Source organism: Sturnira hondurensis, unplaced genomic scaffold (assembly GCF_014824575.4).
Source record: "Sturnira hondurensis isolate 20B ecotype Veracruz unplaced genomic scaffold, ASM1482457v3 Scaffold0024805, whole genome shotgun sequence".
Lineage (NCBI taxonomy): Eukaryota > Metazoa > Chordata > Mammalia > Chiroptera > Phyllostomidae > Sturnira > Sturnira hondurensis.
In genome coordinates this window covers 5,137,683-5,163,412 of record NW_028097436.1, presented here as the reverse complement: position 1 = coordinate 5,163,412, position 25,730 = coordinate 5,137,683, and the positions used below count along the sequence as shown (strand labels likewise).

Genomic DNA, 25,730 nt, shown 5'->3' with positions numbered 1-25,730 from the left:
TAATTAGAAGGTAGAGTAGAAGATCAGATTCAGTTCTGCAACAAATAATTCGTGGCTGACCATGTGCAGAGCACCATGTTGTTGGGTGTGCCTGGGAAGTAATTTCTCATAGTCTGTAAAAATATTACAGAGAAAATGAATATTGTTTTTAAAGTTTTCTAAAATTGCTTTTTGTAAGTAATGACAATTTGTATTCATCTCTTAATGTTATTCCCATATGCCTCTGACATATTCACTAACTCACCGATATCACTCATAGAGATTATCTTCTCAATTTGCATTTTTGGAAATTAGATGCACATTAGTCCTTGCTAATATTGCCTTGCTGAAATATTTTTTGCACAAAATTTCAGCTAGATTATAAATAGCTGAAATCATTTGGAGCTCATAATAGCTGAGCTCATAATTTGGAGTATGGAGGGGGGGAATAGTTACTGAAATGAATTTTTTCAATGACATAAGTAGCTTGCATTGTTAATTTAAAATATTTTTCTTTTTTTTAAGATTTTATTTATTTATCTTTAGAGAGGAAGGGAAGGAGAGAAGGAGAGAAGTATCAGTGTATGGTTGCCTCTCATGAGTCCCCTGCCGGGAACTGGCCTGCAACCCAGGCATGTGCCCTGACTAGGAATCGAACCTTGATCGTGTGGTTCCAGGCCCGTGCTCAATCCGCCTAGCTACACCAGCCAGGGCAAATATTTTTCTTATTAAAACAACATTAGGATAGCATTGAATGAGTAAAGAGGAATGGAAGTCAATTGTCTAAATCTTCAAATGTGAGAGATCTAAATGTGCGTGCAATTTATGTACCTTGAGTGGAAATGTGTTTGTGGCTGAAGTGTTAGAGAATGGGAGATTATTTGAAAGAAGTCGATAATACCTTCTTGCTTTGATTTTGTAGCCTGGAACAATGTCTTGAACATTTTCACTCAGACAATTAATGAATCTTAGTCTTTATGCTAATCTTAAGCTGTTGTAAATTTTATTAAACATAATGGATGGTTTATTAGATGTAGGGTAAGTAGGTCAAGGGCTATAGGTCATAGTTTCTAGGGAAGGAAGGCCCAAGTGGCTAGAGAGGACACCATATACACGGTAAGGAAGATTGGGAGAGGAGTTGCAGAATGTCATCGAGGGCAGAAATGAGTTGTGGGGTGGGAGGTGGCTGGGGATGGAGGACTGTGCCTCCTTAGAATGGTGCCCACAGTTTCTATCACTTTAGTTTGGTTTTTTAAAAAATTTCTGCATATTTCCTTCACATGTGTTGACTTGAGTTTAAGGGATGTTCTCTAGCTTATTACATTCATAGTGGACTGAACTGTGATGACAACGTGAACCCCATTTGGGCATTTTAATTAAACTTTAATTTTTGGACAAAAGTTATAGCACTAAGTTTATCTAGTTTTTTTTGAGGAAGATATTTATTTGATGTTGTATGTAATTTACAGTCTCAATTTTCTTTTTTTTAAAGAGGATATTAAATCGTTTATTGATTGCACATAATGGATGATACACAAACTTCATTCCCATCTATAATTTTTATCTGCACACACATTCTAGAAGCAGTATACTGTATAGTTTGAAGAAACTTCAAGAGAATTTTTTAAAGATCTTATTATTTATTTCCAGAGAGAGGGGGAGGGAGGGAGAGAAACATTAATGTGTGGTTGCCTCTTGCGCACTCCCAACAGGGGACCTGTTCCTCAACTCAGGACTGGGAATTGAACCAGTGACCCTTTGATTTGCAGGCCAGGACCCAATCCACCAAGCCACACCAGACAGTGCCAGAGAATATTTTAGAAAATATTTCTTTGAAAATTTGTATTAATGAAATGAATAAATGGTAGCTATTTCACTATGCTACCGTGGTTGGTTGATGACCTTTATTGAGGATTGCTTTTCGGCGTGTATCTCACTGTATCTTAATATTCTTCCTTTTACTGCTTACTAATTAGGTCAGCATTCTGACTTGTGTAAGGAAATTGTTAAAACACACTGTATTGGTTGAAGTATTATAAAATATAATGTCTTAAATGATTAAAAGGAAAGTGATAAGGTAATGGTATTTACTGTCAATCCCATGTTAAATTTACATCCACTGCTGAAACTGTACAAAGTAAATTATTGAACTTGAAATCAAGCTTACCAAAGTATTTTATTTTGATGTAAAGTCACACTAATAAATTGAGTGTACACTTATTCTTTTCCTTGGTTTAGGCAACAGTACTTCAAATTAATTGACGAATGTGTATCTCAGATTGTATTGCATAGAGATGGGATGGATCCAGACTTCACATATCGAAAAAGACTAGATTTAGATTTAAGTCAGTTTGTTGGTGAGTATTTTTCTACTATTTAAATGGAAATAAGATTATTGTCTCTTACTCCCTCATTTAGCTCTAGAGTATCTGTTCTCATAGTGGAACCTGTAGACTTCCGAGGTCCTTGATACCCTTACTGGGGTTCAAATACTTAAAACTACTTTCATAATGTTAAAACATTATTTGTCTTTTTTTTCTGTGTGGATATTTGCCCTGGTGATGCAAACCGAAGGTGGGGAGAACTGCTAGCACTTTGTGATTAAACCAGGCGGGGGCACAGAACAATCCTTCTGGTCATTGTATTCTTCCCTCCTACTGAAGCAAAACAAAACAATAAAAACTGTCATTTTTTTACATAAGAATGTCCTTGATAAAGACCTAGAAATATTAATTTTATTAAATATCTGCCCTGAGCACACATTGTTTTCCTTATCTGACAAAATGAGATGTGCATGTGAAGGACTTCTGCTGCATACCAGAGTGCGGTGAGAACACATGCGTGTAATTGTCTGGGTGTGACCAAACTGGCTTCTCTTTTACACCAAATGGATGATTGTCAAACAAGCTATGACTACTCAGACTTGAATGTTTGACGCACACTTTCTTAAAAATGAAATGAAGTGTGTCTGTATCTTCAAGGAAAATGAGTGATAGAATTTGTTACCAGTGATAAAATTCAAGCTTTCAAGTAAAAATTCAAAATGTGGAATGATTTTTGAATAGTATCAGAAAAGAGTATTTATTCCTGGACATTAGGAACACTTTTTTATTTTTTTGAGTAGATGACTGGTTTTGACTTTCGAGTCTTGCAAAATATAGAATATAGAAAGGAATTATAATCTTAAAATACTCTATGGCTAATACAAGTAATGAATTTATTGTATTTATGTTATTAAATATTTAGAATAAAGTTATAGGCCTGAACAATGCAGATCAGAAGAGTGTTGAAATGAAAAGAGGAGAGAAGACACAAGGTTGGGCAGTTCGGGAGACAGATGGTAGAGAGTACGTGGCATAGATAGCTTCATGTATTAGAGTGAAAATCAAGATGCTGTCTGTGTAACAGGGATCAGAGGTTTACATGTTTATTTAGTGGTATAGAGCCAGGCACCTTAGCAAGTAACAGGAAGTTATATAATGTCCTAAATAGATAAGTCAAGAAATAATGGTATTGACATTTTATTTAGAGTTAAGGACCTAACCACGGAATAATCTAATATAGAAAGAGCTTTGAGAGGTTGCATTCAGGGAGTTGGGTTCAGTTTTCAATACAGTTGATTTGGTTCACTATTACTTATTATTATAAGCTTTTCTATAATTTTTTAAAGCCATGCACATGTACTACTTTCATTAAAAAAATGAAAGGGATAAAATCCATCGTGGGAAATCTATATAAATCACTTCTGCCATGGTATCCCATCATGTGGATATACAAGGTCTGTCTGGAAGAAGTCCAGCCATTGTTAATATAATGAGAACATTTTGTAAGACATAGATGTAACCTGGCAGCCAAGGAGAGTGGACTGGAATGTCCATGCACGAACAATGACTTTACTAGTCAGTGGGGACAGTAGATGCCATTAAGTGTGTGTGCCGAGTGGCTGTCACATTCAAAATGACTGAGCAAGTAGAACAAATCTGCATCAAATTTTGTGTTAAGCTTGAACATTCCTTTGCAGAAACTGGATGATTTAGAAGGCTTTCAGGGATGAAGCAGTGAGTGCAGTGCAAATGAAAGTGAGGCATAAATGCTTTAAAGATAGTCGAGAATCTGTTGAAAGTGATCCACATTCTGGAAGGCCTGCAACAAGCAGGACACCTCAGAATGTTAAATGTGTATGGGCTGCAATCAACAAAGATTGGTGACTTACAGTGTGAGAAATGGGCTGCAATCAAAGATTGGTGACTTACAGTGTGAGAAATAGAAGCTGATCTGGTGATTCCAAAAACTGCTGTGTCCAAGATTTTGATGCAGGATCTTGGCATGAAATGTGTCATGGCAAAATTCATTCTGTGGCTGCTACTACCAGAGCAGAAGGAACATTATGCTGCAGTTGCTAATGACTTGATTCAAACTTCTACCAGTGAAGCAGATTTCCTCAAGAGGGTTGTAACGAGATGAATTGTGGTTATGATCCAGAACAAAGGCCTAGTTGTCCCAGTGAATGTCTCTTGGTTCTCCACACCTGAAGAAGGCAAGGCAAAGTGACAGCGAGATTGATACCATTATAACTGTGTTTTTTGATTGGGAAGATGTTATCCATCGCGAGTATGCCCCTGCAAGGCAAGCAATTAATAAAGAGTACCACCTCAATGTTCTTTGTCATTTGAGAGATTCAGTAAGATGAAAACAGTCACAACTATGGGCAACTGGTGATTGGCAGCTTCATCATGACAGCGTGCCCGCTCTTGCATCATGTATCATTCAGAATTTGGGGGGAGAACATCAAATCACCAAGGTGACTTAGCCCTGGCACAGCCCCGATGTGGCAACTTGTGACTTCTGGCTGTGGCAACTTGTGACTTTAGTTTTTCCAAAACTAAAATGACCTTTGAAAGGGAAAAGATTTCAGACCATTGATGATATTTTCAGCAAAATACAAAGGGCAGCCAATGGCGATTCTAACAAAGGATCTTGCAGAGTGTTTTGAACAGTGGAAGAGATACTGGGAGAGCTGTGTGAGGTCCCAAGGTGCCTACTTTGAAGGGGACTGTGGCATCATTCTCCTGTGTACAATGTTTCTTGTATAGTGTGTTTTCTTCCATAAATGTCTATTTTCATATTACATGACTGGATATTTTCTGTACAGATCTCCTGTGTCATAACTTGTTTAAACAATTTTATGAGCATTTATTTTTAGTTTTTTTCTGATGTAAATAATATTTTAATGACTCTCTATCCTTAAAGACAAAGTCCTAGAAATAGAAGTATTGTGGGGAAGAAAAATTCATATTTTAAAATTTTAGTACATATTGCCCAGTTTCTCATTAGTGAAGATTCTTATTTATATTTGTTGTGTTGGCAAAGTTGATTTCTCTGTGCCACTTCCATGTTTGATGTTATGGGTCATTTAATCTGTGCTATTTCTCATGAAATATTTTGTATTTTCATATTATCAGGGAAATAAAATATTTATTCATATGTTTTAGCAATTTTTAATCTTGTTACTCTTAACTCTCTGTGTATTACTATTGCCCATTTTCCTATCTTGTGTTGGATATAATCTTCTTCCTTTAAAATATATATGGACTGATGATAGAAACCTTTGGGTATTACATGTCACAGTTCAAGTCCCTCCTCCATCTGCCTAATAGAAGTTTAAAATTGTGGTAGGGTTTATCTTTTCCTTTATGTTTTATGGCCTCGGTATTATGCTTAGAAAGTTGTTCATTTCTACATTGTAATAAGTTTTTCTCCATTTTCCTTATTACTGGCACTGTTCTAAATCTTTTCAGTGTTTTTTTTTTAACTTTTAAAGTCATAATGCATTTGAGAAGTACTGCAATTTAAAATTTCTTGTTTTTGCAATTTTAGATATTTGCATAGATCAAGTGAAAGTAGAAGAGTCTGAAGAGAAAGCATCAGAATTTTACAAGAAAGTAAGTAACTTTGACTACCTTCAGGGACTATTTGGGGGAACCACGGCAGGTATGACTCTGCCTCAGAGACTTTGCCTGTTGTTCCCCCCTTTACCTCCTTCAGGCATTTGCACAAACGCCGTCTTCCAAGGAGGACTTCTAGACCATTTATTTATTTAAAAATTTTTGCCCCTCACACCCAATCCTGACCCTCCCCCTGCTTCTTTTATTGTTTTTCTCTTGTTGTATTTATCATCTTATGTGCTACATAGTTTATTGTGTATTTATGTGTGTATATATAAATGTGTTGTCCATCTCTCTAGCGTACATTTCATTAGGGATTTTTTTCATTTGTTTTATTCACTATCCCCAGCACCTTGAATGATTCCTGGTCTAGGTACTAAAAGAATATTTTTGAATGACTAATTGAACAAAATATATAGAGTCAGAATTTTGACCTCGGTGTATTTCTTAAGAAATCATATAATTTAGGCACTTAGGTTTGAGAATATATCAAAAAAATTTTAAAGAAAGGTTAATTTGCTTGTTTTGATTAACGTTTCTTCATATTACATCAGGTTGAACCATATAAAATTATCATTTTCATAGATTGAAAGTATCAGATATTGCCAACTTTATTTGTTTCAGCCTAGTAGTATTGCTAACCAGCCAGTCATTCATTCATTACTTCTCTTTAAGATGCTGTTTCGTGCTCTTATCTCTGCTTAGAGCATAGCTATTAGATTTTTTTTCCTATGGTGGTTTTTGGTTTTGTTCAGTTTTGTTTTGTTTTTGCTGGCAATGTTGTTGTTTTCTTCATATGTTAGGTAGTTACTCTGATTTGAATTGATTGAACTGGTTTCTTACATTGGAGGAAGAATAACAATCACTACTACCACCACTAAATGAACATTCACTGTGTGTTTGGCACCATGAAAAAGACTCTTTTTTTTTTTGGTGTCTGGTCCTAAAAGAATCTTGAGGGAAATGCACAATTTCATAAACTTTTAAGATAAAATATGACTTCCAGTGGTGGGCACATTTTCATAAGTTAGCAGTAACTTGTGAAAAACTTTGTAAATGTCCTAAGGTGTCCTAAAGTTCACTGAACACTTACTGAGAGGGTATTATATCTCAGGCATTTGGTTGCAGCTGGATTACAGCTGTGAACATGGTATTGTCACTGCCCTGAAGTGCCTAGTCTAGTGGAGAAACAATGGATCATTTAAATTAAGTGTCGTCACTGTCACAGTTGACAGATGTCTGTGCTGTTGAGTGACCCCTCACCCTGCCACCTTTATATTAGTAAGATTTTTTACTCTTTATGGGAAAATAGTAGGAAACTTTCAAGTACTTCATTTGGATGTATCCCAGATAGTACGAATTTGCTTTTATAATAATTTTTAGACATGCAGGTTATATGATTGGTGTTAAACATGGTAACCTTCTCAATATATTGTTTTAAAATTGTACGCTTTAAATGTAAATAGAAGAAAGACCTTGTTCAAGGTTAGTTGTCTCCGTTTAGTAAGAAGCTATGTGCCTTGGGTATATTCAGAAAATACTGTTCGCTCCATAAAAGATTTCTACTGTCGTACCATTTTGTGTATATCAGCAAGAACTTCTTTCTGATAGCTTTATAAGGACACATGTAAATACTTTGCTTTAGGCAGGAAGCGATCTGAGTTGCCAGGCACATTCTTTATTTTGGTGCATAAATTTGAAAAATGAAGACTAGAAATGTCAGAAAGTACATAGAGAATATTGAATTATCAACCTTCTTGTACAGATGCACTAATACATTTACCCTGGGGAATGAAATTAAGCAGACCCTCAACCTTAACTGTATTTCTTGACATTTTTGCGTGTAATATTGTAAGCACAGTATTGCTCTAGTAACTCTTTTTTGGAGAAGGCTATCATATCAGTTTTTATACATTAAAGTACATCTTTAATGGATATTCATTTTATCCCCAAGGCTACTATGATTTGTCTATAGATATTATAAAAATGCTAAAGTAAAGTTTATATTTTGTCTGATCCTTTTATAGGGGAGATTCTAGATATTTTTTATTTGGAATGTAATACTGGGCCAAGTTAATTTATTAAACTCTCTTGTGTGTACTAATTATGACTAGTTGTTGATAGTTTTATCATTTTCCCCCTACACAATCTTTTATTCTTATGAATTTCATTCCAAGGCTATGAAATATGATAGTATACATATTTATATTGTGGAAAAGACATTTTCATTCTTACTCTCATAAGAAGAATTTAATATTTCTTGCTACACTGCAGTAAACACTGACTGAGCAGTCATTAAAGGGAGAATAGAGAAAAAGACCTCTCAAAGGTGTTTGATGTTGGGAGATTGGAGGACTTTAATATGTGGCAGTGACTTAGTCATTCATCATATGAAGAAAGATTGGACAGGAAGTGGCCCATCAGTTCATTCAACAAAGATATATTGAGTTTAATTACAAATGTAAAGCTTTGGAATAAAATAGAAAAGGTTTTCGTTATTGATGAGCTTCCAGGTTAGTGAGTGTTATTGAGGAATGTGATACTACATTTTTATATTTTTATATTATAGTGTGATAATTGCTGTAGTAGGAGAAACCCTATGTGGTGTGTAAGCCTATAGGAAGTACAGTGGAACCTTGGTTCTCCAACTTAATTCATTCCAGAAAACTCTTTGAGAAGCAATTTGTTCAAAAACCAAATCTCCTTTGTTGCCTGAGAGACACGTGACTGATCATACATGTATCAGCATGAAAGGAGTTGTTAGGCAGAGAATCGAGATCCAAAGTTTTGTTAGACAGCCGAGACATTTTCTTCCATGAACAACTTGGTTGGGAACTGAGTTGTTCTATAAACAAGATGTTCGGGAACTGAGGTTTGACTGTATTCCTCACTTAGTCCTGGGCGGCCAGCCAGGGAGGACTCACTCAAGGAAGCGATGACTAACGTGAACCCTGATGGATCAGTATGAGGTGACAAGGTGAGATGCCAAGGAGGAGCCATGCACAAACTGTGGATTTCTTACACATGCTTAACTTTTCCTAAACCAAACTTATCTTTCTTGTGCCCTAAAAATACCTTTTTTAAAAAGAATTTATTTATTTATTTATTTTTAAATTTTTTCCTTAAGTCATGAGTTTAGAAATGCATTTTTCATTCTCCAAGAGGTTTTGTTTTGTCTATCTTTTTATTGTTAGTGTCTAATTTAATTGTATTATTGTCAGAGAACTTTGTATATTAATTCTTTGAAATTCCCAGAGACTCTCTTTGGGACAGTATTTTGTTTTTTGACAAACAGGTTTAAAATTTAACATAAGTATAGAAAAATGTGCAAATTGTACATATACTATTACCACAAAGTGAACACACCCTTATATTCATTCATAGTCATTTTTATGAGTTTCATGAGAATTTTTAGTATATTTTATTGATTATGCTATTACAGTTGTCCCATTTTTTCTCCCTTTATTCCCCTCCACTCTGCACATCCCCTCTCACCCTCATCCCCCCTCTGTATTTCATGTCCATGGGTCGTACATAGAAGTTCCTTGGCTTCTGCATTTCTTATACTATTCTTCACCTCCCCCTGTCTATTTTCTACCTACCATTTATGCTACTTATTCTCTGTACCTTTTCTCTCGCTCCCCTCCTCCCATTCCCCTACTGATAACCCTCTATGTGATCTCCATTTCTGTGATTCTGTTCCTTTTGTAGTGGTTTGCTTAGTTTGTTTTTGCTTTTGTTTTTTTTTTAAGGTTCAGTTGTTAATAGCAATGAGTTTGTTGTCATTTTATTGTTCATATTTTTTATCTTCTTTTTCTTAAATAAGTCTCTTTAACCTTCAGTGTAAAAATGGTTTGGTAATGATGAACTCCTTTAGCTTAACCTTGTCTAGGAAGCTCTTTGTCTGTTCTTTGATTCTAAACAACAGCTTTGCTGGATGGAATAATCTTGGTTGTAGGTCCTTGCTTTTTATCACTTCAAATACTTCTTTCCAGCCCCTTCTTGCCTGCAAAGTTTCTTTTGAGAAACCAGCTGACAGTCTTATGGGAACTCCTTTGTAGATAACTCTCCTTTTCTCTTGCTGATTTTAAGACTCTCTCTTTGTCTTTAATCTTGGGTATGTAATTATGATGTGCCTTGGTGTGTTCTTTCTTAGGTCCAACTTCTTTGGGACTCTCTGAGTTTCCTGGACTTCCTGAAAGTCTATTTTCTTTGCTAGATTGGAGAAGTTCTTCATTATTTTTTCAAATAAGTTTTCAATTTGTTGCTCTTCCTTTTTTTCTTCTGTCACCCCTATGATTCAGATGTTGGAACATTTAAAGATGTCCTGGAAGTTCCTAAGCCTCTCCTCCTCATTTTTTTGAATTCTTGCTTCTTCATTCTGTTCTTGTTGAATGTTTCTTTCTTCTGCTCTAAATCATTGATTTGAGTTCTGGTTTCTTTTTCATCACTGTTGGTTCCCTGTAGATTTTTCTTTATTTTACAGAATGCAACCTTCATTGCTGCCTGGGTCTTTTTTGTGCTGTTGAAGCACCCAGTGAGTTCCTGGAGCATCCTGATAACCATTGTTTTGAACTCTGAATCTGATAGTTTGGCTCTCTCTTCGTCACTTAATTGTATTTTTTCTGGAGCTTTGATCTGTTATTTAATTTGGGCTATTTTTTTTTCTTGGCACTCCTGTCATGTAGTAAAGGGTGGAGTCTTAGGTGTTCACCCAGGCAGGCCAACCCACATCACTGTGTTGTGATGCTGTTCGTGGGGGAGGAGTCCAAGAGGGAACAGTGTTGCTTGCTCTGCCCTCTGCCAGTTTTCAGTCACTTCCTCTGTTACCCAGAATCAAATTGGGCCTTTCTGGTGCTAATTCCCGGGTGGGTGGGTTTGTGTACAGTCTATGACCCTGTGGGTCTCTCCAGTGAACTCTCCTGTGAGGCTGGGAGTTTCTCCCACTGCCGCCTCAACCCCCACAGGTGTTTTCAGTCAGAGGCTTTGAGGGTTTATTTCCTTGCACCGGAACCCTGAGTTGTGCCGTCTGTCTTGCTCCCCACTTGTTCTTCCTTGTTCATCTGCACACGGATGTGGGACCGCCCCGTCTGCCAGCAGCCACCTTGCTGCCAGTCCTCTCTACCTGGCTGCCCATCTCCGCCCCTCTTACTGGTCTGGATGAATGTATCTTCTTGAACCCTTTGGTTGTTGGACTTCTGTACATTTCGATTTTCTTCCACTTCTGGTTGTTTTTGTTTGAAATTTGTTGTTGTCCTTCTTTTGGTTGTGCAGGGAGGCACAGTCTGTCTACCTACACCTCCATTTTGGCCAGAAGTCTCTCTAAAAATACTTTTTCAACCTCCATTTTATTTTCTCATCTTGTAGACATCATAGTCATCTTATACATATTCTCTCACTCATTTCCTTTATTCAGTTGGACACTAACTTTCTTGAATTCTGTAAAAAAGTTTTGTTTCATTTCCTTTGCGTTATCCTGTCTTGTGCCTCATTCACCCAGGCCTTTAGTTCTTGCTCGCGTTACTGCCATAGCCCTTACTCGTTTCATGCCTCTAGTGTTTCTGTTTCGTCTTTTACACTTGTTGCTATTTGGGTTTTCAAACATGCACATTTGATTGTTATTTTCTTACTATAAATACTTTAATAATGTTCCATGGGAAAAAGAAATTTTTTTGGCTTATTGCAAAACTCCTTTCAAGAATTTCCATTGCAGTTTGTCCTTACCCCTTCTTTTTTCTGCTTGTAAGAGGTCATCCAATGCTAGTTCCTTGAGGTGAAGTGCTAGTTTCGCTTCTCTACTAACTACCCAGGTTTTCTAACCCTGGGTCATACATCCTCCTTCCAGGAATTGTTCACTATATCTGCCATTATTACTGGTAATTTTTACAAGTTTTGGTTTGTCTGCTTTGATTTTGTCACCAGACACTATGTGTACTAAAACAGAATCTTTTTAATTCTGTATCTTTAGCACCTGCCATTCTGAGGGCACACACAGCCAAGCTATTAGAAATTATTGTATAATGGGAAATAGGTAGTTCGGGGCCAGGTTCTGGAGGGTTCTTCGATGTTATGCCAGTGAGTGTTGCCTTTATAATGAAGCCAGTGAAAAAGGTTTAAGGGCAAAAGAGACATGTCATTAAAGCTGTCCTTTAGAAAGGATAGGAGTATTCAAAAACCAAAGTATGTAGGGGAAAGATAATACTAGTTTTGAGAATACTGGGTTTTTTGTTTATCTTGGAAAATGTTCATTAAGCAGTTGAAAATAATTTTATGGACTGATGTGCACTCGGAAATTCAAATGAGAAGCTGAGCTAGTGACGAGGATCTGGAAGCCATTAATGTAAGAATGGTGATTGGAACATATGTGTGAGGAAGACCACATCTCATGAAAGATGAGATGGTCTGAGTCCAGCAGAAGGGTGGGGAAAGTCCAATTCAGTGGCAGCATTAAAGATTTGGAGCCCATAAGGAACTGGTAGTTGCAGCCGGGATTAGGATTCTGTTGTATAGGACACACAGGGGAAGGGAGATTGAATATGTAGGTATAAGACCATAGTTTTAAGTATTTATGCTTTAGAGCAGGATGACTATAATGTTTTATAATCTGTATTGTTTGATACCGTAGCAGTCAATCAGGTGTGTCTGTTGTGCCCTTACAATGTGACTGGTTGGACTGAGGACCTAAAATTTTAACTTTATTTGATTTTAGTTAGGTTTACATTTTAATAGCCACCTACGGCTAGTGGGTAGGTACTCTATGAAATAGCACAGCTATGGAGACATCAAGTAAGATGAGGCTGGGAGAAATCCAGGTGATTTGAAGTTTGGTAAGCTATAGTTTTTTTTGTTGTTGTTAAAATTTTTTTAAAATCCTCACATGAGGATATCTTTATTGATTATAGAGAGGGAGCGGAAGTGGGGAAAGGGAAGAGAGAGACAGACATTGATTAGTTGCCTCCTGTACATGCCCCAACGTGGGATCTAACCCACAACCTAAGAATGTGCCCTGACTGAGCAATGTAACCAGGGCAAGTGACCTGTAGTTTTTAAAGTGAAAGAGTGATAAATACATTGTGGTGGATGATGAAGTGAACAAAGGTCACAGGTTGGAAAAGTGAGTATGGAGTAAGAACACTTTTTCAAGAAGTTGGCTTTGAAACAAAGACAATGTTACAGTGACATGGGGTAAGTCAGAGGACAAAAGGATAGAGGTTCACAGTGCAACAGGTGTTCATGACTTAGCCTGCTCCTGGGAATCCCTGGGTGACAGGTGGGCTTTGGGTTATCCTCTGAGATCTAAGCATGCTGCTTTGGTGTGTAAGTTAGTTATTTCATTAGATTTAAGATTAGTATCTTCTTAAAATTATGAATGGTAGGAGGGGTTTGGAGGAGTTGGAGGAGGGATAGAGGTAGGAGTGGTAATGGTGTTGTGTGAGAGTTAAAGGACACGTCCAGCGAGAGGATCAGGAGTCTTAGATTCACTTTTCTAACCTGCAGTTAGAATTGTAATAAATATTTCTTATTTCATTGCTGTTTTGGTGATAAAGTGCAAATGGGCTTATTTTTGTGCTTTAAATACTGTGGAACATGGAGAGGAGGAGACAATATATGTGTGCAGGGAGGGTGTATATAGGAAATCTCTGAAACTTTTGCCAGATATTGTGACTTTAAAAATAAAGTCTACTCTTCCTGAAGGTGACCAGAGGTGACCTCTGAAAATAGTTCACTATTCACTTGACCCAGAAGATCCCACAAAATCATGCAAATCAAGAGGTTCAAATCTTTGTGTTCACTGTAAGAACACTCCTGAAACTGCCCAGGCCATCAAGTGTATGCATATTTGAAGAGCTGCCAAGTATTTGAAAAATGTCACTTTAAAGAAGCAATGTGTACCAGTGTGTCATTACAGTGGTGGAATTTTCAGGACAAACAGTGGGGCTGGACCCAGGGTCTGCGGCCCAAAAAGAGTGCTGAGTTTTTTGCTGCATGGGCTTAAAAGTGCAGAGAGCAACGCTGAACCTAAGGGTTTAGATGTCGAATCTCTGGTCATTGAGCACATCCACATGAACAAAGCTCCCAAGATGCTGTGTGGAATTTGCAGAGCCCATGGGCCGATTAACCCATACACAAGCTCTTCCTGCCACATTGGGATGGTTTTTCCTGGAAAAGAACGGATTCAGATTGTTCCCAAAACAGAAGAGGGGGTGGCACAGAAGAAAGAGATATCCCAAAAGAAACTGAAGAAACAAATGCTTATGGCCTAGGAGTAAATTCAGCATCAAATAAATATTAATAAAAATTAAAAAATAAAGTCTATAAAAAACTATAAAGCATGATCTGAATATTATTGTAGGAAGATAGTGTGGTTTCATCTAAATAACTCAGACTTTAAAGACATAAGATGTGGTTTTAGTCTCACATCTTTTCCTTACTAGTTGTATGGTGAGAACTATCTCTTTGTCTTGAGTAGAGAACGAGATTCATATAGCCCTTTGTAACCTATTAAGTTCCACAATGTTGTTATTTTTCTTACTGAGGTTTGTCTGTATTTTAAAAGTGCAGGCTATATTTGTGAAGTAGTTGCATTATTTTTGGCTGATTGACTGCCCCCACCCCCACTTTTAAAAGAGAGTCAAATACTTGTTACTGATTATGAGACAATACTCAATTGAAAACTGACTTCTGTTAGAAGAGATTTTCAGTCATAATGATAGTAAGCTATTTTAATTCAAGATGGGGGCTTGTGATGAGTGGCTATACGAATTTAAAAACTCATCAGGTTCACCAAATTTTATTGTTTACTTTCCTCCAACTAAAGACTTTGAAAGATTAATTTATACTTAATAGCTCAAAGATTAATTTCCAACAGATTAATGATAAATAAAACAGACTTTGTTCTCTCAAATTATATACTATGTATTAATAAAGCATAGTAACAGGGAATTCTTTTAAGTCATATTGGTAAACTTTAGGTAAATTTCAAGTATACTTTTTTTCAGGTATAGGTCAGGGAACTCAGTACAATGCTTTGCTCTCTATTATTTTACACAAAGTCATGCTGATATTTAGGGACTTACAAGAAAAATGCCAGGGTTGCAGATAACTGTGGGCCTGTTTCCTCTGCTGCGAGGAGAAGGTCACAGACTCCATTTCTGGCTTTGTCTGCCCACTTGGAAATGATTTTGGTTGGGACTTAGAGAAGGGCTGTGGGTGACTTAGCGAAAATCTACCATTCTTTTCATAAAAGTTTATGTTCTACTGACAGATGATTAGAGCCATATTTCTCTATAAATAGTGCTTTTTATTTCCATCTCCCTTTCTCTCTCCTTTTCTTCTTTTTTTCCTTTTTAGTTTGAAAAAGAGTTTGCCGACCATCAAGAAACACAGGCTCAATTGCAGAAAAAAGAGGCGAAGATTAATGAGCTTCAAGCAGAGTTACAAGCTTTTAAATCTCAGGTAAAATACAGTCTGTCCAGAGTGAACTTCAGTATTGAAAACTCACCAGGGGAGCAGGGGTCTTACAATATCTTCAGAGCATCAAAATGTTTAAACTATTTTGCCACTTTTTTTCAATTTGCATTTTTAAGAATGTTTAAACTTTTACTAACCAATCTGGTTCCTTATATTTTATTTGGGTTTTGTTCGTAATGTCACATTTCCTATGTAATTAAGCATGAAGCGTAAAAAAGTCTTTTCATCGTAGATTTTTCATTCATCACTGATCTTTATCCTACTACAGGAAATTATTGCTCTAGCTATTTATTTTTCAAGACCTTCAGCCCATGGGTACCTTGCAGTGAAAGATAACCTCTAGCTGAATAAGAACATTTTCTGATAATTTTTCAATTTCCAAAAGTAAACAGATTTAAAACATGACAAAAAAAAGAGAGAGAGCAAATCTGGATTATGAAGCAGATAGCTCACGTGCACCCTCTACACATAAAACATTTACATCACAAGAAATACATCATCTACATATTTTAAATGGCTAAAAGTTGGCAGGTAAAATATTCATAGCTAAATTTCTTTATGTATATTTATATATAGTATGATGAGCACTTAGTATCATTTTACTGTTTTTCTCTTATTCTAACTTACGGTTGTGCTGCAGTAGTCTCAGGTATACTATTTTGTATATTGGCGTACGATTTCCTATATTGTTGGCATGCTTTTTAAAACTTAGTGGATAGTTTTGTTACAGAGACTGTTTGAAGAAACCCTAAGGGAGAGTTCTCTGTTAGCGTTCAATTAAAAAAAAATTAAAAGCTCCTGCCTACAAATAAATTATTCTCAATTATCTTTTTTTCTTTAGTGCACAAAATGAAAATATAACAGTTTATTGAACTTTCTTATATTTCCCAGGTGGTTCTTTGTCTTTCACATTAAAAGGAACATTTGATTGTGTTTTGTATTTTAGATAGAGTTACAGATAATGGCTGAAATATTTATGTTTTTCCTGATCTGGGCTAATATAAATTAAAAGACTTTCTTTTCTTTTTAGTTTCTCCCAGTTGAAGGGTTGCTTATAAATGTACTCTAGAAAATTCTAGTTCATAAAAAACGTATTTACCATCTTTGGATATCTAATTGCTTCCTGTGCTTTTGTATGAAATGGCAATAAATTTATATTTTGAAACCGAGATTAAATCCTATGCTGTAAAAGTTGGGGACAATTGTGTGACATGTTTTTATGGCTATCAAAGGAAGGCCTGGAATTAAATATTGGCCACCATATTCATTTTTGAAGAACAACCGACAAATTATTTCTTTGAATTAGTATATGTTTCTCATGAAATCTATGCATTTGTCTTAAGATACTTCTCTTTGATAAAAGCTCTTTTGATACTGAAGGTTATGAGTAAAAAATGTTCTGTTATTTTAGACTTCATTCATTTAGTCACTTAACAACCAAGCATTTTTAGGTGCTGGGAATATAATTGTGAGCAAGACAGTCACAGTGTCCAGCCTCATGAGCAATGCATTTCAAGTCAACCATACTGTTAAATAAAGTAGTCGAGAGCAGAAATCCAATTGTATCTTTGCTTTAAGGTGTTAATAGTCAACTACATGTATACTGAGTGTGAGTAGAGTATACATACTTCCTTACCATGCAAAGGGCAGTGTTGTCCAAGACAACACCCCGGAGTAACACTAGCATGAATATTTTTGATAAGGAATATTCTTTGATTTCTGGTTTCAATTTTTATGACAATTTTTCTTTGTGCTGATCTTGGATGTCAATTTCAAGTTTATATACATGGTCTGTTTTTCATAATTGTGCCATAAAACTGAAAAATGATTTAACATTTATTAAATGTGCACCATTTGCAAGGTAGTTTGTATGTATGTATATGTCTAGTTCAGGATTAAAGTTAGTAATTTCAGGAAAATAATCATATCACAAAAATTAATTATGAACCCAGAACTTATTTATGACAATCAAAATATATTTATTGAATTCTTACCATGCCATGGAACATAAGGAGAAAAGTGACCAGGGGACATATTTGGCTCTTTTTCTCTCCTGATTTTAGCTTGCTTCTCTGTGACATTTGATGCCTTGTTTAGGGAATGAGGGTCACTCTCTTTACTTTTGATTCATGACTTCATGTCTGCCTTACCTTTTTCCTCCTCTTGTCTTTAATTCATTTAGCCTACCCATATTTCTTCAATGGCTGTCATGGGCCAGGCACAATATCAGGGGCTGGGGAAAGAGTAGCTATACAGGCATAGTCACTTCCCTCATAGAGTTATAATCTATCAAAGAAATAAATGCTAACGACTCCCTAAATGGTTATGAAACACTTTTGGGAAGAGCTATTAAGGAGAAGTGAAGGGTACTATTGATGTGAAATGAGTGGTCAGATAATGCTTTCCTGAGAAAGGGATCTGGTAGCTAAGATTGAAAGGTACAGGTGAAGAGGATGTTCCAGGTGGAAGGAATAACAGGTGCTAGGAACCTGAAATTGAAATGAGGTTGGCATGGACATAGAGTGGGAGAGGAAAGTCACTTGACCAGTTCCAGATCATGATAGGTCTTTGGAGGTCCCCCTAAAATTTTTTTTTTCCTCAAGGGCAAAGGCATGATGTAGCAATAGTGGTTAAGTCTTTTTCTGGGTTTTTAAAAAAGCTTATTTAAATGCCAGTAGAATGTTCTATAGAATCCTGTACATAGAACTTACTTCCTGCTACAGACTCTCCACTCACATGGCTTTAACTGTCCCTTAGAATCTGCTGAGTTCCACACCTTTAGACCCATTTCCTCCCTAGACATCTCTACCTGAATGATCATAACTACCTCAAAATGGGGAGTCATATTTCTTTCAGTTACATTTATTAAACTGGGGATAAACTTCACTGGAATTTTTAGGTTAAACCACATGAAATTACTGATATTCAATTATTTTTGGTTCAAAGTATTGCATTATATTTAAGGAAAGTATATTTACGTGTTCTATAGAATGTTCTTAGTCATGTTTGCCTGTTTGTTTGTTTGTTTATCTCTAGTTTGGTGCCTTGCCAGCTGACATAAATACCTCTTTGCACCTGTCAAAAGAAAATGGAACTGAGCACCCGGCCCTTCCTCCTCCTGTGGCACCCCCTCCCCCTCCTCCCCCGCCTCCGCCCCCGCCTCCTCCACTGCCAGGAATGCCTCTGTCATTCGGTGGTCCTGTGCCTCCACCTCCTCCCCTGGGACTTCTCAGTGGAGGAAACTCTCTTCCACCCACCCTGCCATTTGGGTTAAAACCAAAGAAAGAATTTAAACCTGAAATCAGCATGAGAAGATTGAACTGGTTAAAGGTAAAGATATTTTTAAAATAAAAATAAATAAATGAATAAATAGAAGAAAACATACTCTTACCTAAATTAAAATTTAATTTTGTTTTTACTTATGTATAATTTCCAGTAAGAACCCTATTCAAAGTGATTTAAATAAATAGACTTTAAAAAAGAAAAAAAACCCGTATAAGCGTTGAGGCAAAAAGCCTTTTGCTCTCAACTAAAGCTTTCTAGTTTGTAAATTCAGTGGGAGTCGATGTTAGTTGCTTACACAACCTTGGGACATTCTGTGTAATGGAGGAGCTATAGTGCACATGAGCATTATTAAAGACTCTGAGAAGTATAATTGAGATGAAACGAACTTCATTTTATTCAGCTTCCATCCCCAACTTTTTCCCTAATAAAAGTTTAACTTCCTGCAGAAATTGTGTCTGGTTGAACACAGATTGGAGAAAAATCATATAGGAATTACTTCATAAACACCGGCTGGCAGCGATGGGCCGCTGAGTCTGAGTGTAATGATTGTTCTGGGACAGATGAAACACCCGTCTCTTTATGAATCAGGCTTCTCTCTGATTGCAGATCAGACCTCATGAAATGACTGAAAACTGTTTCTGGATAAAAGCAAATGAGAACAAGTATGAAAATGTGGATTTGCTTTGTAAACTCGAGAATACATTTTGTTGCCAACAAAAAGGTAAGTTAACATCTTGGGGTTTGTTTTTTTTTATTTTAGTATTTTAACATGGCCACTTTTAATATATTAACTACTAGAAAGCATTATTTTAAGAGTCTTATATATATATTTCTACTTTATTAATGGATAAAAACATGATTTATTAAAATGAAATCTTTAAAAAGAAAGTGTTTTTAGAGTATCAAATTAGCAATTTTTAAAATGCAGACGAGTGAAACAAAATGTAAATTTTCTATATAATACACATCTTCAAAAAGTGTATTACATAGGAAATTTTCATATATAGATTTTCGAAAAGGAGGATATTTTTAGAGAGAATTTTGTCATGAAAATTTTTTTGTCAATGAGGAATAGTATGAACAGAAGCAAAATGTGAGCCTTCCTTGAGTCAGATTTTAATATTTAATGTTACAGTGACTGTCACATAGTTTAATTAGTATGAATCACATGGGATAGAAAGAGAGATTTTAAAGTGTTTTGAAAGTTAGCATGAAGCAGAACTATGTGAGTAGTTTATAAGATCTTCATTAAAAGTAATGGAATTTACTGTTCAAATTGTTTTCTGATTTTTTAAAAAAGTTATATTTAGATATCACACTTTTTTGTCTGTAAACTGAATTTTATTTCATCCAATTTCATGGGCCAACATCACTTATTTCAAGGCTGATACTCACTTATACTTTAAAAAAATTGTTATTTTACTACAGTTGTCCCAATTTCTTTTTTCCCCCTTTATCCCCCCTCCATCCAGCTCACTCCTCTCGCCCACAGTCAGTCTGCTCTCATTGTCTCTGTACATGAGTCATTGATACGAGTTCTTCAACTATATAATTTTTAAGTGTTCTATATCCTGGTTGGTTTTAGATCAGTGATTCCATTTAATTTTCAAGAAGGAACCCGTAGACTTATGCTCTTTACGTCCCTGAGTTCACTGAGTGCAGGGGGAGCTGGACTGGAGTGACCGTATTGCATGGAGATGGGAAGGCTGGTTTCTTAAAACGCCTACTGTGTATGAGGAACCACACTGGATGTTTTATGTATCTGTTTTAACTTGATCATCACAGCAACTAAGGGATGTTGGCTGATACCAAAAAAAAGTCATTTGCATTCCTTTGAAATGCTTTTTAAAATATAAATGTAAATTAGACACTTTCTAAAAAATAATTGTAAATTAGAAACACTAAAAGGTAATTGTAAATTAAGGTAGTTTTCTATTATGTGTGGTAAGTCCAAAGTCTTTAGCAGATGTTTTTAAGCACTATTGGTGTTGACTAAAATAATAAAAATGATATATTTTTGATCCTTGAAAATGGTGAATTTTCTCAGCAAGCTCACCCTAGGAAATCTCGTGAAGTAAGCAGATCTTAATTGTACCTTTTGATTATGGAGAATCAAGATTTTCTTTGAATAAAATTAGTGTACTCTTTTGGCAATCAAAGCAACTATATGGCAGTTAAAATGTATTTACATGTAAAAGACTTCAGAATTCAGATTTCATAATCTAGAATTGATTACTTTCCCCTTTGCTTTCCTAGTAGGTGCAAATGGAGGTACCTAAAAGCTATTTCAGTAATACCGCCATCCAGCTACTCTCTCTTTTTTCCATCTTTACTCTGATTACTTTCTTAATTAATGAGGCTCAAAAGGGAAACTTGTTAGCATGTCTTTAATTTAGCTGTAGTGTTAGCCCTAAATGAAATAATTGGACCTTTAAAAATTTCTTAAGTCATCTAACTTTAGCCTTGAGATTCAAGGTTGGAAAAAAACCAATGTATTTGCTCAGTCTAACACCAGTTGTAAAAAAAGGTTAAGGTGAGGAAATGATGAGCATTTTCTGAATATTGCATACTTATCCCTCTCTGCCTTTGTACACATTGTTCTCTCTGCCCTGAATCTCTGCTTCTTTTGACTTAGAGGCTGGCAGAGGCCTATGACTTCTGTTTTCTCACTTTAAATGGTACCTTCTCCTTTCTGTGATTGTGGATGGTATTTCCATGGTGAACAGAAAAGATGGGGAAGCCCAGGTTTGTAGCCCTGGCCAATGCTAACATTTCACAATGCCAACAGGAGACAAGCTATAAATGTGACTATTTTTTTTGTCTGGATTTTAAAGAATAACTTGTAGTAAGCATTAGTCAAGGACCCTCAGTTGAGAGTGCTTCACATAGTAATGACTAGTAGTCAATTGTTTTATTGGAAAAGGCCACTTACTGTTACTTTCTAAAAATCAGGATTCTGTATAGAGATTTTCTAGCAAAGATGAGAAAGGAAGGCAAGAGAACGGTGTCTGAAAGCTTAGGACAAAGGGCTGGTGGAGAATACAGATGGCTCCTTGCGGTCTCTGTTCAGGGCATGGGTGCTGAGGCATTAGGTCCAAATGTTAACCAGCCTCTCATGTCTCCAAAGATTACTTTGTTTGAATCAATTTTGTAGTTTGCAGAATTCAAAATTATAGCTAGTCACTTAATTATTGTTAAGTGCAAGGTAGAAATATAGTTGCTCTCTACTCCAGAGCAAGAAGGGGCAGTTGAGGCCCTGTCTGCTGGTTGATTGTCATCATTGGTTTGCATTAAGGCTTGTGGGGGAGAACAGAAGGTTCAGAAGGCCAGTGATTTGTGGGGTTTTGGAGCAATTGGTATATCTGAGGGGTTTTTTTTGTCCCCCCCAGGAACCCTTTTGATTAAGAATAGGGCCTTTCTTGACGACATGGGTGGACCTCCAGGGCATTGTGCTAGATGAAATAATGTGTCCTCTTTTATATGTCGAATCTTAAAAAAACAAAAACATCTTGTAGAAACAGATTGGTGATTGCCAGAGGTGGAGGGTGGGGGTGAGGTGGGGTTTGAGAAACTGGTGAAGGAGGTGTAAATTAATTTTTTAAAAAGAAGAACCAAGGCTATTTCTCTGATTACAAAGGTGGGTGGATGTTCTTTCCCAGGCATTTAAAATGGTACCTGCGAATCCTTTGTACATCCTAAGCATTTGAGATAGATGGGGGGGAGGGGGGGTACACAGAATGGAACAGAATGAACCCAGACATTTAAAGAGAATCTTAAAATTTTCTCTTACATACTCTTTGTTTTTTGTTACAAAGTAATTTTTTGTAACAAAAATTAGCAGTGCCTCCCTGCAGAAGGCACTGCTCTAGGGTTCCGGGACTTGGAGGTTTTAGAGCTCTCGCACCCTGAGAGTGAGCGAAGGGAGAAGCACCGATGATACCTGTAGATCCCCTTTGGTGTACAGGTCCACGAGCAGGGCCATGGTCCTCATGTCACCTGGTTTAGTCTTCACCACGTCTCTGCCGAGTTTTTTCTCCTGCAAACAGGTTTTATTCCTCAGAATAGCGCTCTACCCCAGTTACTCATAGATGTTGCAAGATATCCTTGGTAAGATTTACGCTCGTATATGCCTCCTCATTCATGTCGCTCTTCATTGTATCTCTTTGCCTTTTTTTTTTCAGTTTGATTTTACTTGTTTTGTTTTTTAAACTTATCTCCTTGTGATATCTGTAACATTGCTTCGTTGGGATAGTGCCTGTGTCATATCTTAAGGAATACAAGAATTTCCCTCTAGTTTTAAGATTGGCAAAAGACAACAAATGTCAGTAACAGAAGAATCTTTTGATTCCAAGGTTTGTGTTGCACACAATCGATTCTGTGTGCAGGTTTTGGTGCCCAAGAACCCCACATTCAGGGGGAAAATGGTTGAAGTGTACATTTGTTAATCAGGGAAGCATTTTATGAAAGGACAGCCAGTATCAGACGCCAAAATATACACACCACCCATTAGCAAACCATTAGCAAAGGGAGAAGTTTTAGGTTTAGCAGAGGTGTTCCTGGGTTTTCTGGAGTGATAACCTCCCCTACACACTTTGTAAACAAATCTGGAAAAGCCAAAGCCTCTGAAGCAAAATATGGTCTTTAAAAATTATTTTCCTCAGTAAATGCATTTTCTTATTTGAGAAAAAAAAAGTGTTTTTCCTGTGAAATCAACATTTCTTCCTGACCCAGTTGAAGCTTTTTAAATGCCTTGTTTTTCTATTTAAGTATCTCACTTGGATTTCCCTGTGTCTTTCAGGTCTAAATTTTTGAGATACATCTTAGCTTTCCATATTTTAAATCCTTCTGAAAATGACCTGACATTTTTCTTTCACTGTCTCTTTTTCTCATTTTTCTCTCAGTCATCTGTACCACTTTTTCTCTTTCCTATATTTAGTTACACATATTCAAGTCAACAGATATTTGTTTGGTATGTGTTGTATGTCCGGCCTCATGTCGCTTAACACTGGGGACACTGTAATGAAGAAAGGCAGGCACATGCCCTGTTTTCATGTTGCTTTTAAAGTCTCAGTGAGACTCTGTCAAATTCAAGAACGAGGAGTGGAACAGTAAGTGCTGATTTTGAATTTAATAAAGAATGACATATTTTATGATCTTTGGCTTTTGTTAAGAATTAACAAGATTAAAAAAGAACTTTGTAATCTCTTTAATATTTAATCACAATATTCATATACTGAACATTTGGTGTCATCAGAATGATGCTAATGACCTGTGTATTTTTTACCAGATTGGAAGCATCTGTTGGTTGATTTTTACAGGCTGCTGGAAAATAGATTAAAGTATACTAACAGGTTATTGGTGTTGGATTTATCAACTAAAATTAATATTGATTACTTCCATTATTCACAAACTGTTAACTTAATAGGGATTAAAGGGCTTTCTGAAAGTATGTGGATTTTCTAATTCAGTTAGACTGATTTATTATCAAAATGTGATTCCACAATTGTTAGCTTCTTGAAGCAATCACATTTTTATAACAGGTGCATCATATTTGCCAGGTAGGGCTAGTAAACTGGTTTATAAATATTTCTCAACTGAACAGTTTGGCGTATGGAAACAGTTAATGGATTACACAGTAAAAAACAAATCAAGCTGAGATTTCTGACATCATAGATCAGTAGATAAAATGTTGGGGTAGAGAGTGATTGAACTATGGATTATCCCAGGGACTTGGCTGTGTTTGGGATGTTCCTTTGCATTAGAAACACAGTTTATTCTTCTGTATGAACAAAAGTGTGCAAAAAATACTGGACTATCTCACAAGCCTACATTTAAATGAACAGTATAATTTCTAACACCTGTATTTCTTGGGAATGCATGTTAATAAAGAGATGATGCCAAAATTAATGTAACACATCGTGAACTTCTTCAAGATTTCTAAAAAAAATCGACAAACACTAATCTGGAAAGATTTGGGAGGAAGTCAGTGGAGAATTAAATATTTCTCTAGGGATTTCTCATTTGTTTCTTGTCTGTGGCTGAATTTATAATCTGGTTCTATGTGTCTGGATTTTCAGAAGAACTAAAAACTTAAGGAAGTTATGAAGCAGGCTAGGAATCTCTAGATTTACCATTAGAATGTATCTCATTGTTACCAATTATATTGTACTCTGTTAGATCCCTGAAGGGATAGCAAATGATTCTGAAAGCTTTTGGTGAAATAGAACCTAATCCCTTCTCGGCCTTTTGGCTAAGATCAAGTGTAGAAATAGAACCTAAAGTGAAAGGGTATAGTTTTTTTAGCATGGTGTAAATGTTTTTAGTTCTTTAAGGCATGCTTATGCATTAAAAGTGTAACTCTAGAAAGCAAAAACAATATCTCACGTATGCAAAATAATACCCTGGAATATGATGATCAGTTTTATTTCTAAATATAAATAAATAAAAATTGAATTAAAAAATTAAATGAAAGATTTTTTTTTCCTGAAAGGGCCAAAAATGTGTACACACATTATACCTAGGAGCATATTATACAAGGCAAAATATGGTAAATGAGGCTCATCCTTCTGAATGCACTATTTTAATCTTAAAATGATATTTGTAAATCTGTCTCTCTCTCTCTTCCACTCTTCCCTGCCCCCGAGGCCCACCTCCTCACGCAATGCTTGCCCGGCTTGGAAGAGCTGGGATCCCGTGGAGTTAGTACTATAACCTCATACCATCCGTGGAGCACAGGGAGAGAGTGGGTCCTAGTGGGAGAGTCATTAGCAGGTGTAGGGGCCTCGTGCTGGATGACATGCTATAGGAATTTGATATTAAATGGTGTAGTAAATTTTTTTGTAACAGAAAAAACTTTCTGTATGAAAATAACTTTATTATATATTTTATAAACATTGAATTTTATAGATTAGATTTTGATATAATTAGATATTCACATGTTTAGGTGCTGGGTATTTTTTGTCCCTGAAGATGAAATCATTTGGGCATATGGTCGTACACATTGTAAGGTACTCTGTGTGTTTACCGCAAGCTTCCATGCATGTTTCATGG

General features: G+C 36.2%; 1 protein-coding gene and 1 pseudogene across 2 annotated transcripts in view; both read left to right on the top strand.

Annotated features, from left to right (window-relative positions):
- DIAPH3 (diaphanous related formin 3) overlaps window positions 1–25,730 on the top strand; it is a 475,029-nt gene that overhangs the window by 158,781 nt on the left and 290,518 nt on the right. For both annotated transcript variants that reach the window (XM_037038667.1, XM_037038668.1), the window contains 5 exons: window positions 2,218–2,336; window positions 5,857–5,921; window positions 15,276–15,380; window positions 18,432–18,725; window positions 19,287–19,401. In XM_037038667.1, coding sequence (XP_036894562.1) covers window positions 2,218–2,336; window positions 5,857–5,921; window positions 15,276–15,380; window positions 18,432–18,725; window positions 19,287–19,401 — 698 coding nt within the window. The remainder of the gene's footprint in view (window positions 1–2,217; window positions 2,337–5,856; window positions 5,922–15,275; window positions 15,381–18,431; window positions 18,726–19,286; window positions 19,402–25,730) is intronic.
- Window positions 24,911–25,051, top strand: LOC118981875 (uncharacterized; annotated as a pseudogene).